The sequence below is a fragment of the Poecilia mexicana genome, unplaced genomic scaffold (genome assembly GCF_051168715.1).
Source record: "Poecilia mexicana isolate PSO_F unplaced genomic scaffold, ASM5116871v1 scaffold_4, whole genome shotgun sequence".
Lineage (NCBI taxonomy): Eukaryota > Metazoa > Chordata > Actinopteri > Cyprinodontiformes > Poeciliidae > Poecilia > Poecilia mexicana.
Window position 1 is genome coordinate 22458254 of NW_028263373.1, and position 21563 is coordinate 22479816.

The following is a 21563-nucleotide window of genomic DNA, read 5'->3' on the forward strand; positions in this document are numbered from 1 at the left end:
AATATGGAAAATGAAGACAGATAAAGATTTTGCTAGGATTTTCCCTTAAACTTCTTTTTCAGTTTCATAGAAAAGGATTTTTCTGATAACTGCGCCTCTTTGTTGTCAGCATGAGATAAAATTTTGATTCTGAATTCAAACAGGAATCTGAAAGGAAACTCTGAAAGGCCATGCGATCAAGGGCAATGTTTTATTTTAGTTTTCAGATGCATTTTTCATTCTTGTACTAAAATTTAACACGGTTTTCCTTTCTTGCCAGTTTCCACGAAATCCACCAAGTCATGCTCTCAAAGAGAGAAACCTCACACATTTCTGCTTTGGCTTTCAGCTTGGCATTGAATACTGAACTTGTAGTCAAGGATTCCTCCAGCTGTCGGGGCAGGCATGACATTTTCAAAGCGCAGCATTACATTGGGTACGATTATTATTGGGAACATACATTTACATATGCTTTATGCGTACAGAGATGATGCAGAAGTGCTGTTTACTCAAAGCCATGCATCTTCATACACCGTAGAAATGTGAAGCAGAAATACAATCCAGCCACAAGCCCACATATTAGAATATCATTGAAAAGTTAACCGATTTCTTTAATTTAAATGCAGAAAGTGAAACTGTAGCAGAGTGATACATGTAGATGTTTTATAATATGGTCATCCTGATGATCCTGTGACAAAGGCCAGGAGCCAAAACTTGTTGGTCTGTATCTTCATGTCACCAGATGTTGGAAAAATGAAGCTGTACTGAACATTTTTGGCTGACTTGAAATCTATCCAGCTGAGTCAATGATATCTCAGAGGAGAAAGAAAATAAAAACAGTCACTGATAGAAAAACTAGGTCCTCACTTAGTGATGTATCAAAGTAGTTAAATGAAAAGTTAAGTGGAAGGAAAAAGTCTTGTAGATGATAACTGTTATATAACTACAGCTTTGAGAGGATTGTGAAGCAAAACCCTTTCAATATGTAGCAATCTGGGCCTTTTTAAAGTCAAAGAGCATTCATACTGTAATTCATGAAAAAGTGTTCAGTGCATATACTTCATAGTACAAGAGCAAACCTTCAGTAGGCTGACAGTTCTGAATTAAAAACATGTTTCCTTTGGTTTTATGTGAAATATTAACTTTCTTAAATTAGAATGTTGGGCTTTCATGAGTTGCAAGCCATAATTATTTAAATATGTCACTGTGTTTAAATTTTTCAACTCAGTAAGTTAATTAAAATACCCTTTTCTTAAAAAACTACTTTATTCAGATATGCAGGTATGTACATGCATATACGGCAATAACACGCTGATCTTGAGCATGTTACAAAAGACTCAAGATCAGCTCTGTCATTTCAACTTCTTCTTTCCCAAAAAGAGCCAAGATTTCCAGGAGCTTCTTAGGATAAACTGAGAAGTTTGTGGCAAATTTACAGTGGCATTGTTTTTAGCTAATTAAGTCAGTGATAGAGGGTCTGTTCATTTTCACATTTCTGGTGTCAGAACTGAGAGTTTTGAGCAACACGACTGACAAACCAGGAGTTGATTTTAAGACATTTGTAGCTCACGATGCTAACTCAAGCATCTTAATGGGTTTTACATATTTATTTAAATTTTTTTTTTAAACACGTAAAGCTTTACTTGGTTGAAAACACAATTTCTACTGCAGTAGAAGTGTTAAACATAACTCTTTTGGTTTATTTTTCTTCCCCTCCCTGTGCTTCACATGAACAATAGCACAGCAGCATCAATGAGGTGCAATAAATATGAAAAATAAATACAGTTAATCTTATTGGCAGACAAGTCTGGCACTACTCACTTCCACAGAAGCCCCCCTCTGTGATCTCTTCTTCAAACACATCGGTGAAGCCGCGGCCTGCGTTTAATTTGGCCAGCCGTCCGTCGATGAACTGCAACCATAAATTACAACATGCTTATTAAAGGAGTGGAGGGGAAGCGGGAGAGGGGGCACACTCACATATACACAGATTCAAACACTTGAGCCTCAGAGGGGTGTTATTAATCCTACCTGAAGGAAACTACATCCAGAGATTAGGTGGGTTTCCAGGTAATAGGGATTTGTTAATATGGAGCAGATGAGGGATTAGAGCTGCAGTCTAAATTCTGCACACTGTCTGAGACATGAGGAAGTTTCATTTCCTCCCTTTGTAACACGGAGCCCACTAAACTCCACGTCATAAATAAGCACTTAACAGCCGAGACAGCTGCACGTTTTATTAGCTCAGTGACAAACAGCACATTAATATGTCACAAAATAAACAATAACAAACACTCATCGAGTTAAATTAATAAACTAAGTGCATTCTTCGGATAAAAAAGCGATAAGAGTTTGCTTGCTGATTAAATCAAAACAGAGGAGAGAGATAACAGTTTCAAACACATCAGAACCTCTTTAGAGCATTTTGGACCATTATAAAGAATCTGCTGCCACACCAGGAGTAGTTTAACTGTATATCCTGTCAAAGCTGGATTTTAATACAATGCTTTTACATAGTTATTAACAATGAAGAGCTTCCTAATTTAATAAACAATCATAGGAATCCCCATGTTAACCGAGTCCATGTTCCCCTTTAGTGGTAATGTCTCAATATATTACATACTAATAATGCTCTGGGAAAATGGGTAATACATCGTCCAGCATTTTTATAAACTCTGAATAAAAACAAAGTCCCTTACCTTAGAAAAACAGAAAAGTTAACTTTCAGAAGTCATATACATACATATGACTATATTTATATTTTAATATCTTTGACACTTGAAGCATATGCAGAAATATGTTCAGTTGTATCCATGTTTTTTTGTCTAAGTAGGTGGAAAAACTGGTAAAAATGATGCAACATCATAATGAAAATAATTACAATTTATGCAAAAAGTCCACCTGTGTTTTCAAGGCAAACTTTTTTAACTGATGTCATTAATTAGCGAGATAAACCTTCAACCTTCCAAACCCTATTTAACTTTTTTAATAACTAACAAATGGCACTATAGTCTTTCAAGAATAATAATACAAAAACTTGACAGCAACATATTGTCAGACCACTTTTTTTTCTTTTTTGTTAATGCAACAATCCTACTCCTCCCCCTTGTGTTAGCACGTCCGCAGTGTAACACCAGTACAGCCTGTTCTTGGGTGCATGTCCTCAGGGACAGCCTGCTAACTAGCGACCGACACGGCTACCCGCTCCTCTGGTCAGGAGAGCTGGAAACTAATCATTAGATCATTTTAATGAGAGGTGAGACTGCAGACTCCATCGGCTGCTCCGCTACATGGCTGGTCCAATTAGCGGAGATAATCAACCCAAATCATCACCTCGCCCGAGCCTCCACTTAAACACCCTGCACCCCCACTCAAACCCCGGCCAGATTACCTGCCTTGCTGTGGGCCTTAATTGGACATTACTCAACAATGGCAGGCTGTGATCACAAACATGTAAACCACCACTAAAAAAAAAAAAAAAACATCTGTTACATCTGCATGAGCAGAAACAAAGGGGAGAAAGTCATTTTCTCTGTTTTTAGAGAGAGAAGAAAAAGCACTTAAAATTTTAAGACCAAATTGGGGTCAGATTTATTAACACAAAATACAGATGATTTTAGAATATTGCAGTTTTCAGATCTATTTAACTTTTTCTCACCTAACAGCCACAAAATTCAACGCATCTCACTGTCTTTAATTGTAAAATGGAAGGAAAATACGATTCAATATCTCTACATTTCTCTTGCAAAATAGCTTGCTGTTAGCTGTGCATGCTACAACTATTATCTTTGAACAAATTCTCCAATTTGAGGCAAGAATCTGAAGAGTTACAATGGATCTGTTGATTGAAGCCATGCTGGCTCAACCTGTCAGATTATCAGTTCGTAGTTCAGTACTTCCTTTTTCGGATGGCGCATTAAACTCCATCAGATGTTCAAAGCTTGTTGCGTAGCTTAGCACTGCTTTTAAACTTGTCCGAAACTTCATCCCTAATCTGTAGCAATGCACACCAAACTTTTCATATTTTTATTTTGAAAGAAAAAATAAAAACAGAAATAAAAACCGTGTACTATTATTCTAGCACTTCTAGCACAAAATGATGTTTGTGAAAAGATTCAAGGCGTATTGCTACGTCTGCAAGGCACCGGAGTGGCATTCTCTCCCTTAGAAGCTCATTAATATTACCTTAAGGCTAAAGTTTAAGATAAAATTAAGGTTATATTCTACAAAGTCATGCTGTGAAAGCAAAACTCTGCCCCCAAACAAATTTAGAAAAAAATTCCACCAAGGTGGGCGGAGTCAAGATACATTGAGGGGCGTGGCCAAATGTGGAGCAGGACAGGACAAAGGAAGAACAGTTACCAACTTATGCACTTTATCGCTATATTTAGCAATTATTTAGATCCCTGTAGTATTTTTTTAAAGTGACTAGCAACTAATTTAGAGACTTTTTCCTGTTACAAATATGTCGACAACCTGTGAAGCAACTGACCAGTGAGACGATTTCATACCCGAACGTGGGTCTGCAACATAAATGCTAACCAAGCTGTGCTGTTATAACCAATAGGAAAATTCAATTGGAGTAGACACTGTTCAACTTAAGGAGGCCAGATCTGACATTAAACAAATGTACACAAAAATGTCCAAATTTACACAGAAACATAAAGATAGCACCCTTACAAACTGTTAATTTGTTAAAAAAGTTGCTTTGGCAATTGCAATTACAAATCCATGCAAAGGTTGTGAATTTAACAAAATCAATCTTCATTACATGTTGTAAAGGGACTTTGTTTTAACTTGGTAGCTTTTGCCTCAGTTTGTTTGGCCTCTAGTTTGCATAGCCAGAAATGAAGAATCGACAGAAGTTCATTTAGAGCGACATGAATGTAGAGCCTAAAAGGAGTCCAAACACTTCCTGTTGACACTGCAAGATATGTTAGGAGAGATGTCAATCAAGCACACAGGAAAAAAAAAACCTCAAAATCTCATGAGGCGCGGATGGAAACATTTGAAATCGGCAGTACTAAAATCTGTTCAGTGGTGCTACATGCTTGTTAACTCTATACTTTATGGAGGAAATGCATTAAGAGATCCAAGATTTATGTAAAAATTGGCTTTGCTATTTTCAGCAACTCTTTCCAATACTGCCTTGGCAATTCTGCTCATATACACCAAAACTGAATAAATATACATATAGAAGACTACTGGCAGTAAACCATCTGGGTACAAGTGCCCCTTCAGGCTCTTGCAACAAGAAGAAAAGGGTTAATTTACTCCTTCTCTGTTTGCATAATATCCACATGACAATCGAAGTGTGCTTGAGAGCCTGAGTGAGTGCAGGAGCTGGAGACGGTTGATAGGAAGCAGGTTAATGTTGACAGATGTTCCCCCGCATTCCTTCTGAAGACTTCTCCCACTTGTTCTGTTCTGAACAAAGATGGACTGCTTGACCGAGTGGAGGAAGAAAAAAAGAGCCTGTGTGTGCAAGAAGGTGAATATGTGACATTTTAAGAAGCATGTGGCCTCTGTGTGTGTATTTTAGGATTAGTGAAAAGACTATTACTCAGAAAAAAAAGATAAAATTATTTATGGTTTAAGTTCTGGTTTGCTTTCAGCACACCACTCCAATATGCTCTTTTTTTATTATCGCTTTAAAGGTCATATAAACTCATAAGAACAATGGTAATTTAAGCATATGCTCTCTAACATTAATGTAACCAGGTGTACTGCATTGTAAGATGTAAGTAAAATTTGTCTTGTAAAAAGACAAACTCTTTCAGTTAACTGAGCAATTTAACTCTCCAATTATTCACAATGTGCTGCAGATTTAGATTAACAGCTCCGTGCTGCTCAAATGAGGGGACTGTTACTTAAACGGGTAATTTAAAGGGAGTGAAAAACACTTGCAATCAATCAAAAAAGTACATGTAGAAAAGCAATTTCCTGCTAAGATATGGTAACACCTCCACCTCAGGTAACACTTCAGAGGTATTCACATGTGGTTTGGACTGTTTAATGTGGACTGAGGTCAACAGAGTCCAACAGTATGGTTTAAATTTTGAAGGTTTAAAATCAGTAAGGCCAAGAGTATAAAATCCCAGACTTTGGGTATTGTTTTAAGAATAAATAAATGAATAATTTACAGTGAATTTGATTTTATTCAAGATGTATGGAGTTCCACTAGAGAGCGGGGTAAATTATTGAAATGAAAACAGATAAAATCTATTAAATATGAGACTGAAACAAGATTTACTAAAGCTTTGTGCAATGCAACATTTGTCGAAACTGTTCTATTTTCAAAGTGCATAAAACCCAACAAACCTGCAGACCTTCAAAATAAAAATACAGTTGAAACCAGAAGTTTGCATACACCAACAGACAGCTTTTTCACTTTCTGAAGTTAAATCGGAGCAAGCTTCTCTAATTTGATCAGCTAGCGTGATCAAATTATTTCTATTTGCTAAATGCCACAATAGTTGGAGAAATAACATGTCAGAGATTTAATTATTAATTTCTTCAAAATCAAAAGTCCATTTATATTTTCTATGTATTTGGTAGGACTGTCTTAATTGTAGGACTTGGATCAAATGTTTGAAACATTTTTTGCACAAAAACATTCATAGATGATGAGATTTTAGTTTGTTCAGTTCAGACTATTTTGAGCTCCTTCCAGAGTGTTTTAGGGCATCTTGCCGCTTTAAATAAGCTGCTGTTGGCCACGCCCTCCCAGCTAAACATTAACACTCTCATGTGAACATGGCTGCAAACAGGTGCACAAATTATACAACCTTACATCTTTGAAAAGCAGAAATAGAGCCTCCTGCACAACTAACTACAATGCAGCAAGTGGTTTCTGGAAGGTAAGTCAACAACAAAACACCCGTCTTCTCCAGCAGCCAATGAACAGCACACACAGCAGTAAAACCAGCTGACCAAACAGCTTGGGTTGCTAGGTGACAGCGTTTGGCTTGGCTGGGGTTGCTAGGTAACGAGGCAGTGCCTTTTAAATGTGACTTAACAATCAGGCAGTTTTTGAAGCGGCTCATTTCCCAGACACCAAAAAACTGACGTATAGCCAGGGTTTTCTAAGCACTTGGCCTGTTATTATAAGCAGTAGAAACCCAAAAGGAAATACAAAATCATGCAAAATGAGAATTTTGCATAATACGTCCTGTTTACCAATGCAGATTAGAACAGGAGCACAGATTGCAATATCTATATGAATGTTGACATAATTTTAGTGTATTAAACAACAGTGTGGTCATTTGAAAAACGGTAGGATGGACTCGACTAAAGACACGGAAGTCCCAGCAGAACGCCAGCTTAATGGGTCTCCAATGTACTGCAACTCAGACAACAAGGAACTGATTTCCTATTCCTCACTGTATGAATCACCAGACAAATCTTTGCATTATGAACTCAAACTCGAGCTGCAAAAGCTGCAATCATTACTTTTATCTTGAATGGTCATTTTGCTTTGCACCAATGGTCAAGTTTGGCGTTTCAAATAGAAGACCAATTTTCTTCTGTCTTGGTTTTTGTTTCCGTTACCTGTGTGTTTGTCAGTATGTAGACCATGTGTCTGGAAACAGGATAAGGAGAAATATTGGCCAAGACACAAAAGTAGCTGAGATAAAACTATTGAATAAGAAACTACTGACCAAGACATCTTCATTCCCACAGCATGTACCTATCAATATAAAAATTTATGCGTGCATGTGTGTGGCCATGCAAGAGAAGCACTGCATGTGTGTTTCTGAGCGGATGTGGGTCATGGTCAGAGCATCGCTCGGGCAAAACCACTGGCCCCGCTCACTTTAGCAGAAAGAGGAGTGGAGCAGATAAGCTCACCCCATCCCCTGCTCTCGAGAGGGGGAGGAGGAGGAGATAAGGACCTGTTTCCCAATGCTACCGCTTGAGGAGGCAGCCGGCCCGGAGGAGGCTTTGAACTGATGCTCACTATCTCCTCTGCCTGGGAAAATTATGAACAGGGTGTCCAGAGAAACAAAAGGCTGATTGAGGGCCGCTGTTCTGTACTCTCGAGGGGAAATCACACAACTATCATGGGTCAGAGAGCACAAAGAGGTGAGGGGAAAACGAGCGAGAGGAAAGCCAGAGGTGCCTTTCCTCTAGTTCTAGCTTCGCTAAGTTTAGCATTACTGAAGGGACTTGGAGGGAAAACATTAAGTATACATGAGTGATTTTTTTTTTGTTTGTTTTTAAAACAAACCACACATGAATAGAGAATACATCCTTGAACAGACAAGACACTGAGCACCACAGAGGAGAAACGTTACAGTCTGGCATGAGCTTTCTGTGCTTTCAAAGACTGGCACAAACATGTTGAGGACAGAATGCAAACTTGTTATGGTTTTATACAGTCAGTGGACTCTGCAGCCCTAATTTATCACTTTTGTTTGTACTGAAGATAAAAACTGAATAAACAGAGAAACATTAAAATCTGAGCATGGCGATAATGACCGTAAACAGTTTGAAAGGGTCAGTAACCGTCCATAATCCGGGCTTTGCTCTTCTAAATTCCTCCTCATTCTGAACAACTGAACTGTCAAGATACTAACCGCCAACCCTGAGCAGCTGACAGTTTGCTGAGAGACGGCGTCCATCTGTAACAATCACTTCCCAACAAAAAACCCGCTTAAGGTTTTTTGTTGGGCTTGCTAACAAAAGTGCAGTTCCTAGATGGCCACTAAATATGTCCTGTTTTTTTTTTTTTTACTTGTGTGTTCTTTAGATACGCTACACCAAGATACACTGTATAAGTAACTGTGACAGAAGGAAATGATAAGCAAGAACGATGAAAAATCTGCCCTTTTCACACAGATTAAATTGTAGAACAGAAAACAAACTTAACTCCCACATTTTTTTTTTGTTATTTTTAAAAGATTGCACCAATTTTGTTATCTCCAACATGCAGAAAAGAGTGCCAGTTGAACAGAGGCAAACATGCACAGCTGTCTGTACCTGTTTAAAGAGCTGCAGGTTGACAGCCATGGACAGGAAGTTCTTCATCGTACTCGAGCGATGGTTGGCAAAACTCTCCTCGCAGAAGGTGATTGGTTCTCCCTGCAGAGAGAAATGTTTCATTTTGCTAAATACACGTTTTATTTTGTAGCCACAGAAGACAAAAATTGGCTTCTTGAGTTGCAAAGGTTGCTGAATCCTGGCCTCACTACAAATAAAATTAATGAAAGTTTGTGGTTACAACGCGACAGTGTGGAAGGAACTGGATATCCGCTTTGCTTTGGGAGTATTTCAGCTGATTTCTTCATTAGTGAGAAACAAGTAGAATATTCAAGTAATACTGAAACAGAAAGGAAACAAGAAGTTTAAGTTTTTAAAGAAATTGAAAACAGTCCCCTTTCAACCGTTTCCCCTGGCTGCGCTCATATGAGCTGCGCTGGACCAGATGACGGTGTCCCACTAAACTTCCCAGTCCTCCATATAAACACATTATCACATTATTACCATTTCTTACATCATGTCTGTTGGCCTGTGAGCTATAGACACAGAGGATGACAACAGAACCACTCCGGGCCAATCACACGCTGCCCTCCAGTCAATTCTAATTCATGTTATCTTATAATTAACATAACTCTCACACATTTCAACGATGCTCTAAATTCCTGTGCAGTGAAAACAATGAGCTTTGTCTGTTCAAGGCTACGAGCGCAATGTGGCTCATGTAAACAGCTGAACAACAGTGGAGAGTAACCTCATTTTCAAGGATGGGAAAATGATACCAGTGGCCCAAATTACTTCACAAGAACGCAGCTCCAGTTAAATCGTGAAAAGTTTTAAAAGCAAAAAGATTTTTCAACTAAGAGGGTAGCGATTAGGGTGTCCTAACTTTTTCCCCAAACTACCAGTTTTATTGTTACATTTTATTTAATGAATGAAAAGGCTCAACTTTGTTGTTTAAATGCAATTAAGACACTCTTCTGCTGAAACATAATATATATCTGTGTTAGAAATCCATACCTGAACATTTTAAAGAAGAAGTGTAAGTGTAATGACGTGTCCTAATTCTTTTGTCACAGAGACACTTCCTGCCTCTGGCTGACAGCTCAGTCAGAGCTGTTCTGGTCACACCACAGTAAGAGACTGAAAACCGGAGAATATTAAACTTTTTTTGCTGGACCACCGATTCTTTACAATATTCTTCCTGATGAGATCACACTGGGAAGTTGAGAAGGAAAACAATATTTTTTGACATAATTTCCCTTTTTGAAAATGGTAAAGAAACCATGTCATCCAGCTAAGCAAATGAGTGTTGCTCTTTTATAAGTTACAGATCAGCCACAAATAAAATATATCCTTTCCTTAATGTGCCAGTTATTTTTCAGTGACAATGAAAGCAATTATTCAAATCTTTTATGACAAGCAAGGCCAAATGACCGCTTACGTTCTCCTTAACATTTAATTTTTTACATTTCATTTAGAAATGTCTGTGGCAGATGGCCACTCGTACAGAGTCAGGCTCTGGTTCTGCTGGAGGTTTCTTCCTGTTAAAGGGGAGTTTTTCCTCTCCACTATCACTAAATGCATGATGCACGGCATGAGGGATTCCTGTAAAGTCAATGACACAACACAAGCGATTATCTGCTGTCGCTACATGTTCGTCCAGGAGGAGGAAATGACTAGTAAACTGAGCTTAAGGCACGATTTGATAAGTAGGATTAAATGGAATGTATGTGGGATTGAATTGAAATTACTTTTTTGAAAAGGTCCTCATGAAGACATTTTTTGTGAATTGGCGTCATACAAGTAAACTGAATTGAACTTTGCAGCAGAGAAAAGACACAAAGATTTTAAAGCTCACTTGTTTGAGTGTAAATCTGTTCCTGTGGTAAAAACCAACATTTTTAAAAGATTTTTAACACATCTTAAGCAAGGGTGCCAAGAAAGAGGGTGTTGAACGTGATGACACCCTAGCCATTTTCTAAGATTCCATCTTGCTTCACTCTCAGAACTGATTAGCGAATAGCTTGTTCAAACTTTAACTGAGGCTGAGTCTTAATAGTCCTGCTGGCTAAAACTAATTTCGCAAGTTTTTTAACGGAAGATGGCGAGAAACACCTGGCAGAAGAACGTCGAGCTCAAACTGATGGCGTAAGAAAACCCGGTATAATCAGCTGATTGCCTTTCAGCTCATTATCAGGCTCCAGTTTTGTTTCATTTACAGCTCAGCAAGACTCCCACTAAGCATCCACACCCCTCCTTCTGTTGAGGCATATGGGTCTGTGAACCGCTCAGCACAACTCAGCTCTTTCCAGGAGGATCTTTTCTTCAGCTCAGAACAATGAGCAGCGCTGTGGTACTCAACAAATACTGCGGGAAATTATGAGCAACTTCATTAAACTGGATGCTCTGTTTAGATTTTAACATGTATGTTAAATCGGAGGCTTTTATGCAGACCTTGTCTACAAGCAAACACTGTGAGCGTGAGTGAACTGAGAAATTGCCGCTCACACACACAAACATGCTGCATCTTGGTGCTGGTGTCAGAGGGGAGGCAGTTTGTTCGTGTACTGTCTGTATACAGAGAAAAAGAGAGACAGCATCAATAATGTAGCATCTTGACTCCGGGAGTCCACAAAGTCCAATTAATCTCAAAGACTAAGGAACAAAGGCTTCGCTATTTGACAAACAGGACATGGTGTAGTTTGCTCTGCTCTGACTCAGACTTGATAAGCAGAGAAGATCTAGAAAAGAAATGTTAGGGGGGCTTAGTAAAGGAGAGTTAAACACCAAAGGTGGCTAAAAGGGATCTTCAAAGGGAACGTCCTGACTCCTTCCAGCTCCTCTGACATTTCACTGCTTCAGACAAGCCCACCTTAGCTCTGCTCTCCGTCTGAAAACACACCTCTTACCCTCAGTCAAAACTGCCACAGCCTTAACAGACGCAAGTGAAGCTCGACTCACTTCACTTCAGATAAGACTGCTACCATGTCCTGCACATCACCAAGAGAAAATCTGTTCTATTCACAAAATGCTTCAGCTTGTGAATATGAATCCATATTATGTGCTTGATGCTTTATTTTTTTCAGACAGTCTTAAAAGTGTAACAGCTCTTAAAGGTGAGTCAGAACTATGCTGATGTTTCAATTAGTTTGAGGCCATTTGCACGTCGGAAAAATCAGGAATTGAGTGGATCCCTGGTATCCATAGGGGTTATGGACACAGCTGCTTGCAAACAGCTAAAATGTGCAAATACATGAGATTAGGGCTGGACGATATGACTGAAAATGTGTTTCATATCAGTCGACATCAATAATTATTGATTAGTGTTGTTGATTTTGCAGAAAAACACAGACTTCTCACAGAGGTTCCAATAAATAATATTTACAGCGTTTCATGTTGGATAAATACACTGAATTAAAAAAATAAAGCTGAGGGAAAAACTCTTCAATAACTGTTAGTAATAAATGACAAAGGAACTTACAGGTTTATATCTGAGCGCATCTCTGTACGATCCAAACAGAGCGGCCTGCGCTCTCAGGAAGGCCCTGGCCACGCCACTTCCTGTTGCCGTGGACTGCTTCTTCAGCTTGCCCTTCAGAGCGGACACCTGGTGGAAAACATCGAGGATGGGAAAGGGTTGGAGATGATAAAGACAGGGATCAGGGAGAGAGGGGAGGGAGACATGGAAGGGTAAAAGTTAAATTATCACCTCTGAAATTGGTGGAGGAAACAGCTAGCCTATTCTGGGTGTGAAGTATCACATTTGCAGGTCATCTCAAAAAAAGGGATAGAAAAGAATGAAAGCCTTTCCTTCAAGCTTATCTGTTGTGCTGCTGGGAGCACCTGCTGCTTTGCTAATTGAGCAGCGCATTGGGGCTGGAGGGAGGGGGAGTTGGAAGAGAGGGTAAAGAAGAGAGGAAATAGAAAGTTGCATCTTTGCTCTTCCTCCTTCAGCCCTCCTTCTTCCCCCGCCATCACCTTCCCTCCTTTCATTTCTGCCTCCATGTCTCAAGTCTCCTGGTCCTTCCACCCAGACCTGCTGTTCTCCCCTCCCCTCTTGGCTCTCCCAGACTCCCTCTAGAAAGGGATTCTTGACATAAAACGTCTTTAATTATTTCCCCCCTCTCCTGGCTCTGTCTCCAGGACTCCAGGCGAGAGTGGAGGAGCAGCAGGCCTGAGCTTGTTTCAGGATGACAAAAGATTCACCCTGGCCACCGGGCCCTGGGGAGTCTGGGAAGGAAGTTGTCAAGAGGCTCTCCTCACCTGCTCAGCAGTGGTCTGACTGTGTTGTGGAAGTGCGAGGAGGAGGCAGAGATACAGTAGTGATGTCATGTAGCGAGGGACTGTCGCTGTCTCTGTGTGGGCTGCACCAGCTTCATACTAAAGCCTGTTTCTCATCTACATTACTCGGGGAAAAAAAAAAAAAAAAATCAATTGTAAGCTGACGCAAAGAAGGAAATGAAGAGTTGAAGCTTCAATTCCACTTCTGCGATATGTAATATTGTGTAAAAATAACTTTTTGTATGCAAAAAGACAATGTTTAAGGTAACAAGTCGAAACTCTTTATTCACATTTCTACATTTTAAAACTGAAAAATTGACAGCGCATGTGGAGCTGCTGTGTGAAACCAGAAAAAGAGTAAATTAACATTTAGAGTTAGCAGTCTGGTTCCTCCATTTAACACTGCATTGTAAATTTCAGCAGTCCAACCCAGTCACTGTTTAAAACAATGCAACACCAGGTTGTGACGTGTGTGTGTGTGTGCGTGTGTGTTCCTATGTGTCGCCGCTGTGAGTGTTTTATTGCTGACAGACTTTTCATTTTGTAGTTCTAATGAGAAAAATGCACTAAACAAACATGTTTATTGTGTCTTTTTAAATCAGGCATGTGTGTCAAGGTTTAAAAAGGTATGGGTAAAGTTATGACCATAAATCGGGAATCAGAATCAGTTGATTTTCTCTCGACTGGATCCGATTTGTGATCAGCTGGTAAAATACAGAAACATAAGTTTTATTTGTATTCTTTTATGAACCCATCAACAAACACCACATGCAAATCAGATGAGGCTGAGGGACAAATGGAATCTACTGCTCTAGTCAAATAACAGAACTCTCATGTGTTATATCTACTTAAAACTCTAACTCAAAGGGTTGTCTATTATTTTTATAAGAAATATTTTTGTTAGGTAAATATGAAAATTTAATTCCAGGTGTGATGGCTTATATTTTATTGCTCAGTTGCATTGTCTGTACACCATTTTGATTGACAGCGCTAAAATCCTTCTCTTGGCTCTGATTGGTTATTTCTGACCCAATGATGTATGTCTGCAGTCAGTACTGGGAGCTTTGGGAGAAGGCAGAGGAGTTCGATTTTTTTTCACAGATCTGTTTCATATTTTACTGTCACGACATTGTGAAAGTTTTAGCAAATATGCAAAAAAAAAAAAAATAAATTATAAAACTTACATAACCCAGTTTTAAGAGCAATGTCATGTTTTTGGACTGTGGGAGGAAGCTGGAGTACCTGGAGCGAACCCCCACCTGCACAGGGAGAACATGCAAGCTCCACGCTTTAAGACCCCATTAGACACCAGAACCATTTTTCTGCAAGGCAAACAGTACTACCAACCCCATAATTATCAATATTTTGTATTATTTTTAGCAGCACTGCTATTAATTGTATATAATACATCCTGCCCCCCCGTCTAATTTCAATCACAGGTGAGATCAATATCTCTGGAGCTGGGAAGTCTGAGCGGATCACACATGGAGGAAAGAACTGAGATGCTAAGAGACAAAAGACAGAAGGGAAGAAAGCAAGATGTCGATCTTAAACTGGGACAAAGACAAAACGAACAGTGTTGATTCCACTCCCCTGGGCTTTCCCCACTCACCACGGCGTCCCCACGCTGCCGTCGCAAAATGCTTCCAGGCATCAAACAGAAAGTTTACCATGGTTAAATTAACAAGTGTCATCTCCATATTCACTCATTCTACTAAATGCTTTTATGTTTATGTAAAGCCCTTTGTGGGATTAATATTTCATGTTTATGTGCTTATCACACATTTTTATTTATTTTTTTATTTCTGCAAATCATTAAACTGTATTTATTTATTTATTTTTTGTGGGGAGGAATCAAAGCGAACACGTCGTCGGTCTATGAGGGGGAGGCGTACCCAGAAGACTGTCAGAGCAGACGGGATAGCCGAGTTTACCCTGCAGAGTCCTGCACTGCGGCTCTGAAAGGGTGAGCAAACACTTTTTAATGAGGCTGGGGCACAATCTGAGTTTTACTTCCCAATAACGCAAAAAAGGCGCAAAAGAGCAGCGAGTTTAAAATTAAGAAGAATAAAAGAGTGGGGCAAAAAATATTCCTAATGTTCAGATAAATTGCTACATCTCTCAAATCAAACGCTTTTAGTTGCGCCGCGCGAGTGCGAACCTCGTTTTTACTAGTAGAAATCAAACCTCGCGACCCGTCCTCGCTCACATTTCCGACAAAAAAAAAAAAAAAAAAGAAATAAACGTGTATTTAGTAATTGGGTCTTGAATGTGGTGCCTACGCCACAATCATCAGGTATGCCTCCGCGGTAATGGCTCTGTCAAACTAATTAACTTCTACAGTTTGAGTGAAGGTAACGAGACGCGTACAGGCATCAGAGGAAGGCCAGGCTCTACAGGTGATAACCCTATTTGGCAGTGACATTTTTTAGTGTAAAGTCACAGTGGCGGTGATGAGATCAAAGGCAGAGACTCCCCCATTGGGTCCAATTAGAACTATAGCATTGTACAGGGAAGGGGTGGCAGCCGAAGAGAGGGGAGTGGGTGGCTGAGGGAAAGGGGAAAAGAAAAAAAAAAAAAAACTGTTGAGTTATGATATTCATAATCTATGCAGAGAGGCCTTTCCAGTACAGGTCTTCTCCCCATAGCTGTGATCTTTTCAATTTACATCAAGGGAAGATAGTCGGGGATGAAAGCGGGGCATCCGAGGCGCGCAGCCCACAGAGGGCAGACATGGGGCCTCATTAAGGCCCGGCCCAGACAGCCCCAAACAGGGTTTGAAGTGCGTCATATAAAGAGCACGGGGTCAAAGGTCAGACATAGAACAGATCTCCATTTAACTCTCCAGCTGGAGATGATAATTAGCAGGTGCAATCATGATCCCTGTCTGACTGTAAGGGATGATTCCTCCATAGGTGACAGCAGAGAGCGGAGGGCCGAGAATGTCGGCGCGCATGGAGGGCCTCGCTGCGCTCGCACACACACCGCCATTTATCAAGCGTCACCGCTTATCACGTGTGTGTGCGTCTGTATAAGACATGCTGCATTATATTCTAAAAACTAATTTCTATAATAATTACAACTATACTTCTATCTCTTAGTTCTTCTATAAATGGGTTTACATTCATGCAACATCCATCAGAGGTGTAGCGACTATTCAAAAGTTCTGTCATTCATCTGGGTCCTGTATCTTACTCAAGGCAACTTCTTCTCCAGTTAATAAAACGTTTTAGCTCCGACACGACTGAGTGAACAAACCGTTCCTTCTGATGTTTATTGTAAGGTTTTGTGGACCATAAGGACTGAGCTGGATGGACTCCCCTTGCCTTGCAAAGCTTGAATTGTGGATTGTGCAACTCAAGAAGGAGTCCGAGTTGCAACAATAAGAAGACTTTATATTAGTTCAGTTGCTAAAATAAACTAGCAGATAAATGTGTTTCCATCCTTGTCATTGAAACGATGCTTGGTTAAATTCCAGAGAGAAAACTTGGTGTCATTTTAACGCTTAGAAAAGTTTAAGTCTAATTCAAGCAGGATTAGTTTCTCTAAAAGTTGGTGCTAAATTTATTCTATATCCAACATCAACTATTCAAAGTACATTTTACTCAGTTTATAGTCAGTTTAGCACAAATCCATTGTAAATTTGACATTTTCCCCGTTTACCTCCAATGTTTACTCCCCTATAGCGGTAGATACGCAAGCAAAAATGTGATAGGCTGATTTTATAAATATTGGTGGCATCTTTCTGTGCATGTCTTGCATTTTAGCAACATTATATGCAGGTTTCTTGAACAAATCAATAAAGCAGTGTTACTGCACGGTATATAAAGATCTGCAGGATAATCATTTTTATGATGCAAAAATAGTTCCAGACAATTGAAGCCTCAATTATTGTTTCTTGGTGTAGAAAATGATTACAGCTTCATATAACTTACTTCGGTTACATTTGCAAAAATATTATTTTTAAATTCTAGAGATTCTGTTTTTAAATCTGTTTTTAAAATATCTATTTAAAAACAGAGATTTCGTTTGCAAAAAATGATGCGAGTGAAGGAGAGAAGAGAGACATTTTCAGTTTTTGGATTCAGAAAAAATAATCCTTCAAGTGTCCCTTTATTAATAAAAACAATACATAGTAGTTTTAAGTTGATTCTGCCTGTCTAAGATTAAAGATGTAACACTTTTTAGCATTTGCTACATAGCAGGACAGAGCTCACAGACATGAAAGAAAAAAACAAATTATTTGAAATAAATTGAAGATGTTTGAAGATGCAAAAAGTGGCAAAAGCCTCAGAAAACCTTAGTCTGCAACACATTCACAATTTCTCTAGTGGTCCATTAAAATCCGTAAAAGTGATTGTATTGGCATCACATCTCAGTCTGGTTTGATATAAAGCTTTTTTATTAGATACTTTATTTATACAAACCACAGCTGTCCTGTAAACTAAAGGCTTTGAGGACGCTCTGCACAGAAACCTATTTATTATTCAAAGTTTTATGATTTTTATTATTTTAAAATGCAGTCAATAATTGTTAAAAGCAAAATAGGAAATCAGAATCAGAGCACTGATAAAGCTTAGAAAAAGAAAAAAAAGAAACATGGAGATTTTTGCATAAACCATGAACTTCAACCAGAACATCACCAGAGAAAAGGAAAAAAAATAAAAGCCTCAGTGACAACATTGCGTACAATGTACATATAAAAAGAGTAAATCAAAGAAAAAAAAGACACACTAGGCCCTGAATATATATTTAGAATTATAATAAAAAATTTTAATACAACATTGCAAACCTCTCCCCCAAATAATGACCCCGGCATTTGTCTGTTGTTGGAGGGGAAAAAAAGGGAATAAAAAGTTGAGTTTTCTCTTCGCAAAAAGAGTGTTTTGTTTAAGCTTCTGTCCAGGGAAAGAAAGCCATGGGGACGCAATTAAAGAACTACAAAGAAAAAAATAGTTATGAAAATCTCCCACTTTCTTTTGATGTGCTGCAGTCTGAAGTGTACACACACACGGCGCACGCACAAAACACACAGACACAAATCCGAACAAAGACACAGAGAACAGACATACAGCACAGTCTAACAACTGCAGATGCATACATGCACACAAAGAGCATGGGACTCGGAAGTCTATGAAACAGATTCATTCATTAAACTAAAGATTAATATTAGATTTCATAATTTTATCTCCCAGTTAACCTTTTTCCCTATTCGTTAAGCTGCGCAGTAGAAGGGATTATTAGATAAAATAATGGGATGGAGTATATCTATTTTTAGTTTTAAGCATAAGCGTTTAAAACATAATTTCACTGGAAATAATGTGCCTGAATAACAAAAAAAACAAAAAAAACAAGATGAGATCAATTACAAAGTACAGAAATTGCTGATATATTGTGGAGTTAATGCAAAGCAGGTAATTGTTAGGAAAAAATGAAGAGTGGGAAAGCAGAAAAGAGGAAAAGCTGTATGTGTGTGTGTGTGTGTGTTTTAATAGGGCTATGAGTTTCTCCCCGGTGTGGGGTTACTTTGTCAAGCTGACCTCTTATAGCAGCTGAGCAGCAGAGTTTTGCATACATAATTAACTATAGCTAAATGTCATCTCTCGCTTCAATAACCATCGCAGTGGGTGTTGCTTCTCTCCCCCCCTTTTTTTTTTTTTGACTTCTAATCCGGAGTGAACCATCGGCAGAGCAGCTATATGTGAAAATGAAGTGCAGCTTTTAAAATCCACACGAGTAAACCGAGGAGCCGCAGTGAAGAGAAATGAACGAGTTCGCCGATGTTTAAAACAATCACAACCCGGAAAATAATTGTCAAATGAGCAGACTCTGACATTTGCAGCTGGTAAAATACCGGCTCTCCAACAAAAACGACATCCGAGTCTTTGTTTGGAGCTTGTTATTATACACTGTGGACTGTTCCTGGTAGAGCACGGCATGTATGTGAGCTGGGCGGCCACATTTTCCCACAACGAATCGCATGAGAAACTTTACTTTAAATGGATCAGACGCATTTGGTTTGTTTTAAACAGAAAGAAGCGCATAGAAGATCAGATGGACAAACAAATAGTGGCAAAAGTTTCCTCCTGAGCGACACCCGAGAGTCGCTGATGAACGTTCCCGGTTGACAGCGTGTAGGTGTGCCTGAGTGCATCTGTGCACCTACATGCGAGCGCTGCCTGCCGTCTGCAGCGCTCTGTGGTGGCTGATGATGTAGATGTTGCTCCCCAGAAAGTGAGCGCCCAAATTAAAGCCGCGATGTTTGATTAAGTGTGCCAGGTGATCTCAGGAGAGGCGAGGCAGACACAGCCTCAACCCCCTCACTCATTTGTAAACCTCCAAATGCGGGCTTGAAATACAGGAAGTAGGAGTGTGTGCTGTAAATCTCCCCCCCCGCCCCCCTTCCCCACCTCCCTTGATTGGGAATACAAATGATCAAATGTACGAGGGCTAGGATTGTATGGGTACACGGTGTCAGCAAAGCAGCGAGCGGCAGAGAGGAGGAGAATAGAAGGAATTAGGTTTGTGATGTGTGAGAAAGAGGGAGAGAGAGGGAGCATCTGAAAATAAAGATATAAGCTGCATTGTAGCTCCTCAACTTGAATGTGTGGCACAGAAAGAATAATACATGAAAAAAAATCTGTCATTGGTTTGAGATCAATTGCCAGAATCAAATAAAAACCTTATTCAGTCACACGCTGTTTGTTTTCAGAATTAACTGACTCCTAATTTGCTATTCTTGGATAGTTTTAATGACTAGCGAGGTAAACAACTTCACCAACCAAAAGTCAATTATAACTTTATCAGTCTCCAGTTGGGAGAGATGTGGATCTTACAAAAAGCAACAAAAATACCTTGATCTTTATTGTTTCATTGAGTATTTCTTCTCAGCGTGCTTGTCAACACACTGATTTTACTGACAAAGCATGGTGTCACAAAGATTAAAAAAAGTAGCAAACTATTGCAACTTTTGGTTGAACTTTACGAGTTTTCAGGAATGCAAAGGACTGCTAAAACACATTATGCAAAATTTAAAGAATGCTCTATTTTCTCCCAACAATTTATTTAAATAATTGTGAAAAAAAAAAAAACAGCGATTCAAACAAGAGAACAAAGACTACCCCAGCTCTACACTGCTGCTCTTACAATAAAGAGAACATTAGAGAATCTGCATGACTGACCTTTAACTGTTATCAGATATGCACATTGTTATTTTACTTTTTAACTCAAAGCCTGGCACTACATGTTAAATAACTATAGCGCAAAAACAGTAAAATGCAGAATCTTTGATTCATTTGACAACATTTCCTATTAAAGAGACCCAATGTTTAAAGTTCATTCGGTGTTCCTCAGGGCTTCGTGTCCAAGATTTTTTTATTTAAATGAAAAAAAAAAAAAAATTGTGGAGTTCCAACAGTAACAAATATTGCAGATCAAAGTATTTTTTGATCTGGTTTAAAAGAAAGAGCTGCTGTGTGTGGAACTTACTCGGAAACGTACAGAATAAAAAGGTGCTTTGGCTATAATTAAGTAAAACACAGTTTATGTTATTCATTTATTAAGATCAAGAAGCATATTTTAGTAAATAAAATAAAGCACATTCAGTACGACAAATCACTTCAAACAAACTGTCTGTTTAACTGTATTTGCATTAAGAAGCAGTACTTATAAAACAACTATGTTCATTAACAAGTTGCAGAAAAAAAAGCACAGTCCCCAAAACTGTTTATAGAAATAAAATAATAATTATTATTAAAATAGAAAATATTCAAACTCACTTCTCAGTTTCACTTTTTAACAGCAGGAGCCACGTATAAAATAATGGTCACTGCTAATGTACAAAATTGTTTTCTCTCGGACATGGAGGATATAATGTAAAAATGCTTCTATTAATCTAGATGTGGAGTTGAAATGCAGAATGGATGAACTGCAGACCCTAAATGAAACTGTTTTAAAGTGTGGCTTCCACAAGTGCCTAAGTATATATGTTCATACACACACAAGTTTGTATTTCTATCCATATTAGGACATAGTATTGCTTCATTTATGCATAACCCAAACACTTAAGCTAACATTAAACATTACCAGTATATTACAAACCCTTAACTTAATCGAAACTTAATTCACACCATACATCTAAAGCTAACAGCTAACCTGGCAAAAGAGGCTCCACCGCATTAGTACTGGCTTTGCCCCCCAAAAGTCCCAATGGTTTTCATGCGGTCAGTAAATATGCAACACAGAATAGCTTGTTAATTAGTTTTAGATTTAAAATGAATGTCATTCAACCAAGAAGTTGTTCCTGATATAAAATGAGACAA

At 38.8% G+C, this 21563-nt stretch overlaps 1 protein-coding gene across 2 annotated transcripts in view; it reads right to left on the reverse strand.

Annotated features, from left to right (window-relative positions):
- The window catches only part of dennd1b (DENN/MADD domain containing 1B), a 138473-nt gene that overhangs the window by 26720 nt on the left and 90190 nt on the right, over positions 1–21563 (reverse strand). For both annotated transcript variants that reach the window (XM_014999583.2, XM_014999582.2), the window contains 3 exons: positions 12443–12568; positions 8962–9063; positions 1801–1891 (listed from right to left, as the gene is read on the reverse strand). In XM_014999583.2, the coding sequence (XP_014855069.2) occupies positions 1801–1891; positions 8962–9063; positions 12443–12568 (319 nt within the window). The remainder of the gene's footprint in view (positions 1–1800; positions 1892–8961; positions 9064–12442; positions 12569–21563) is intronic.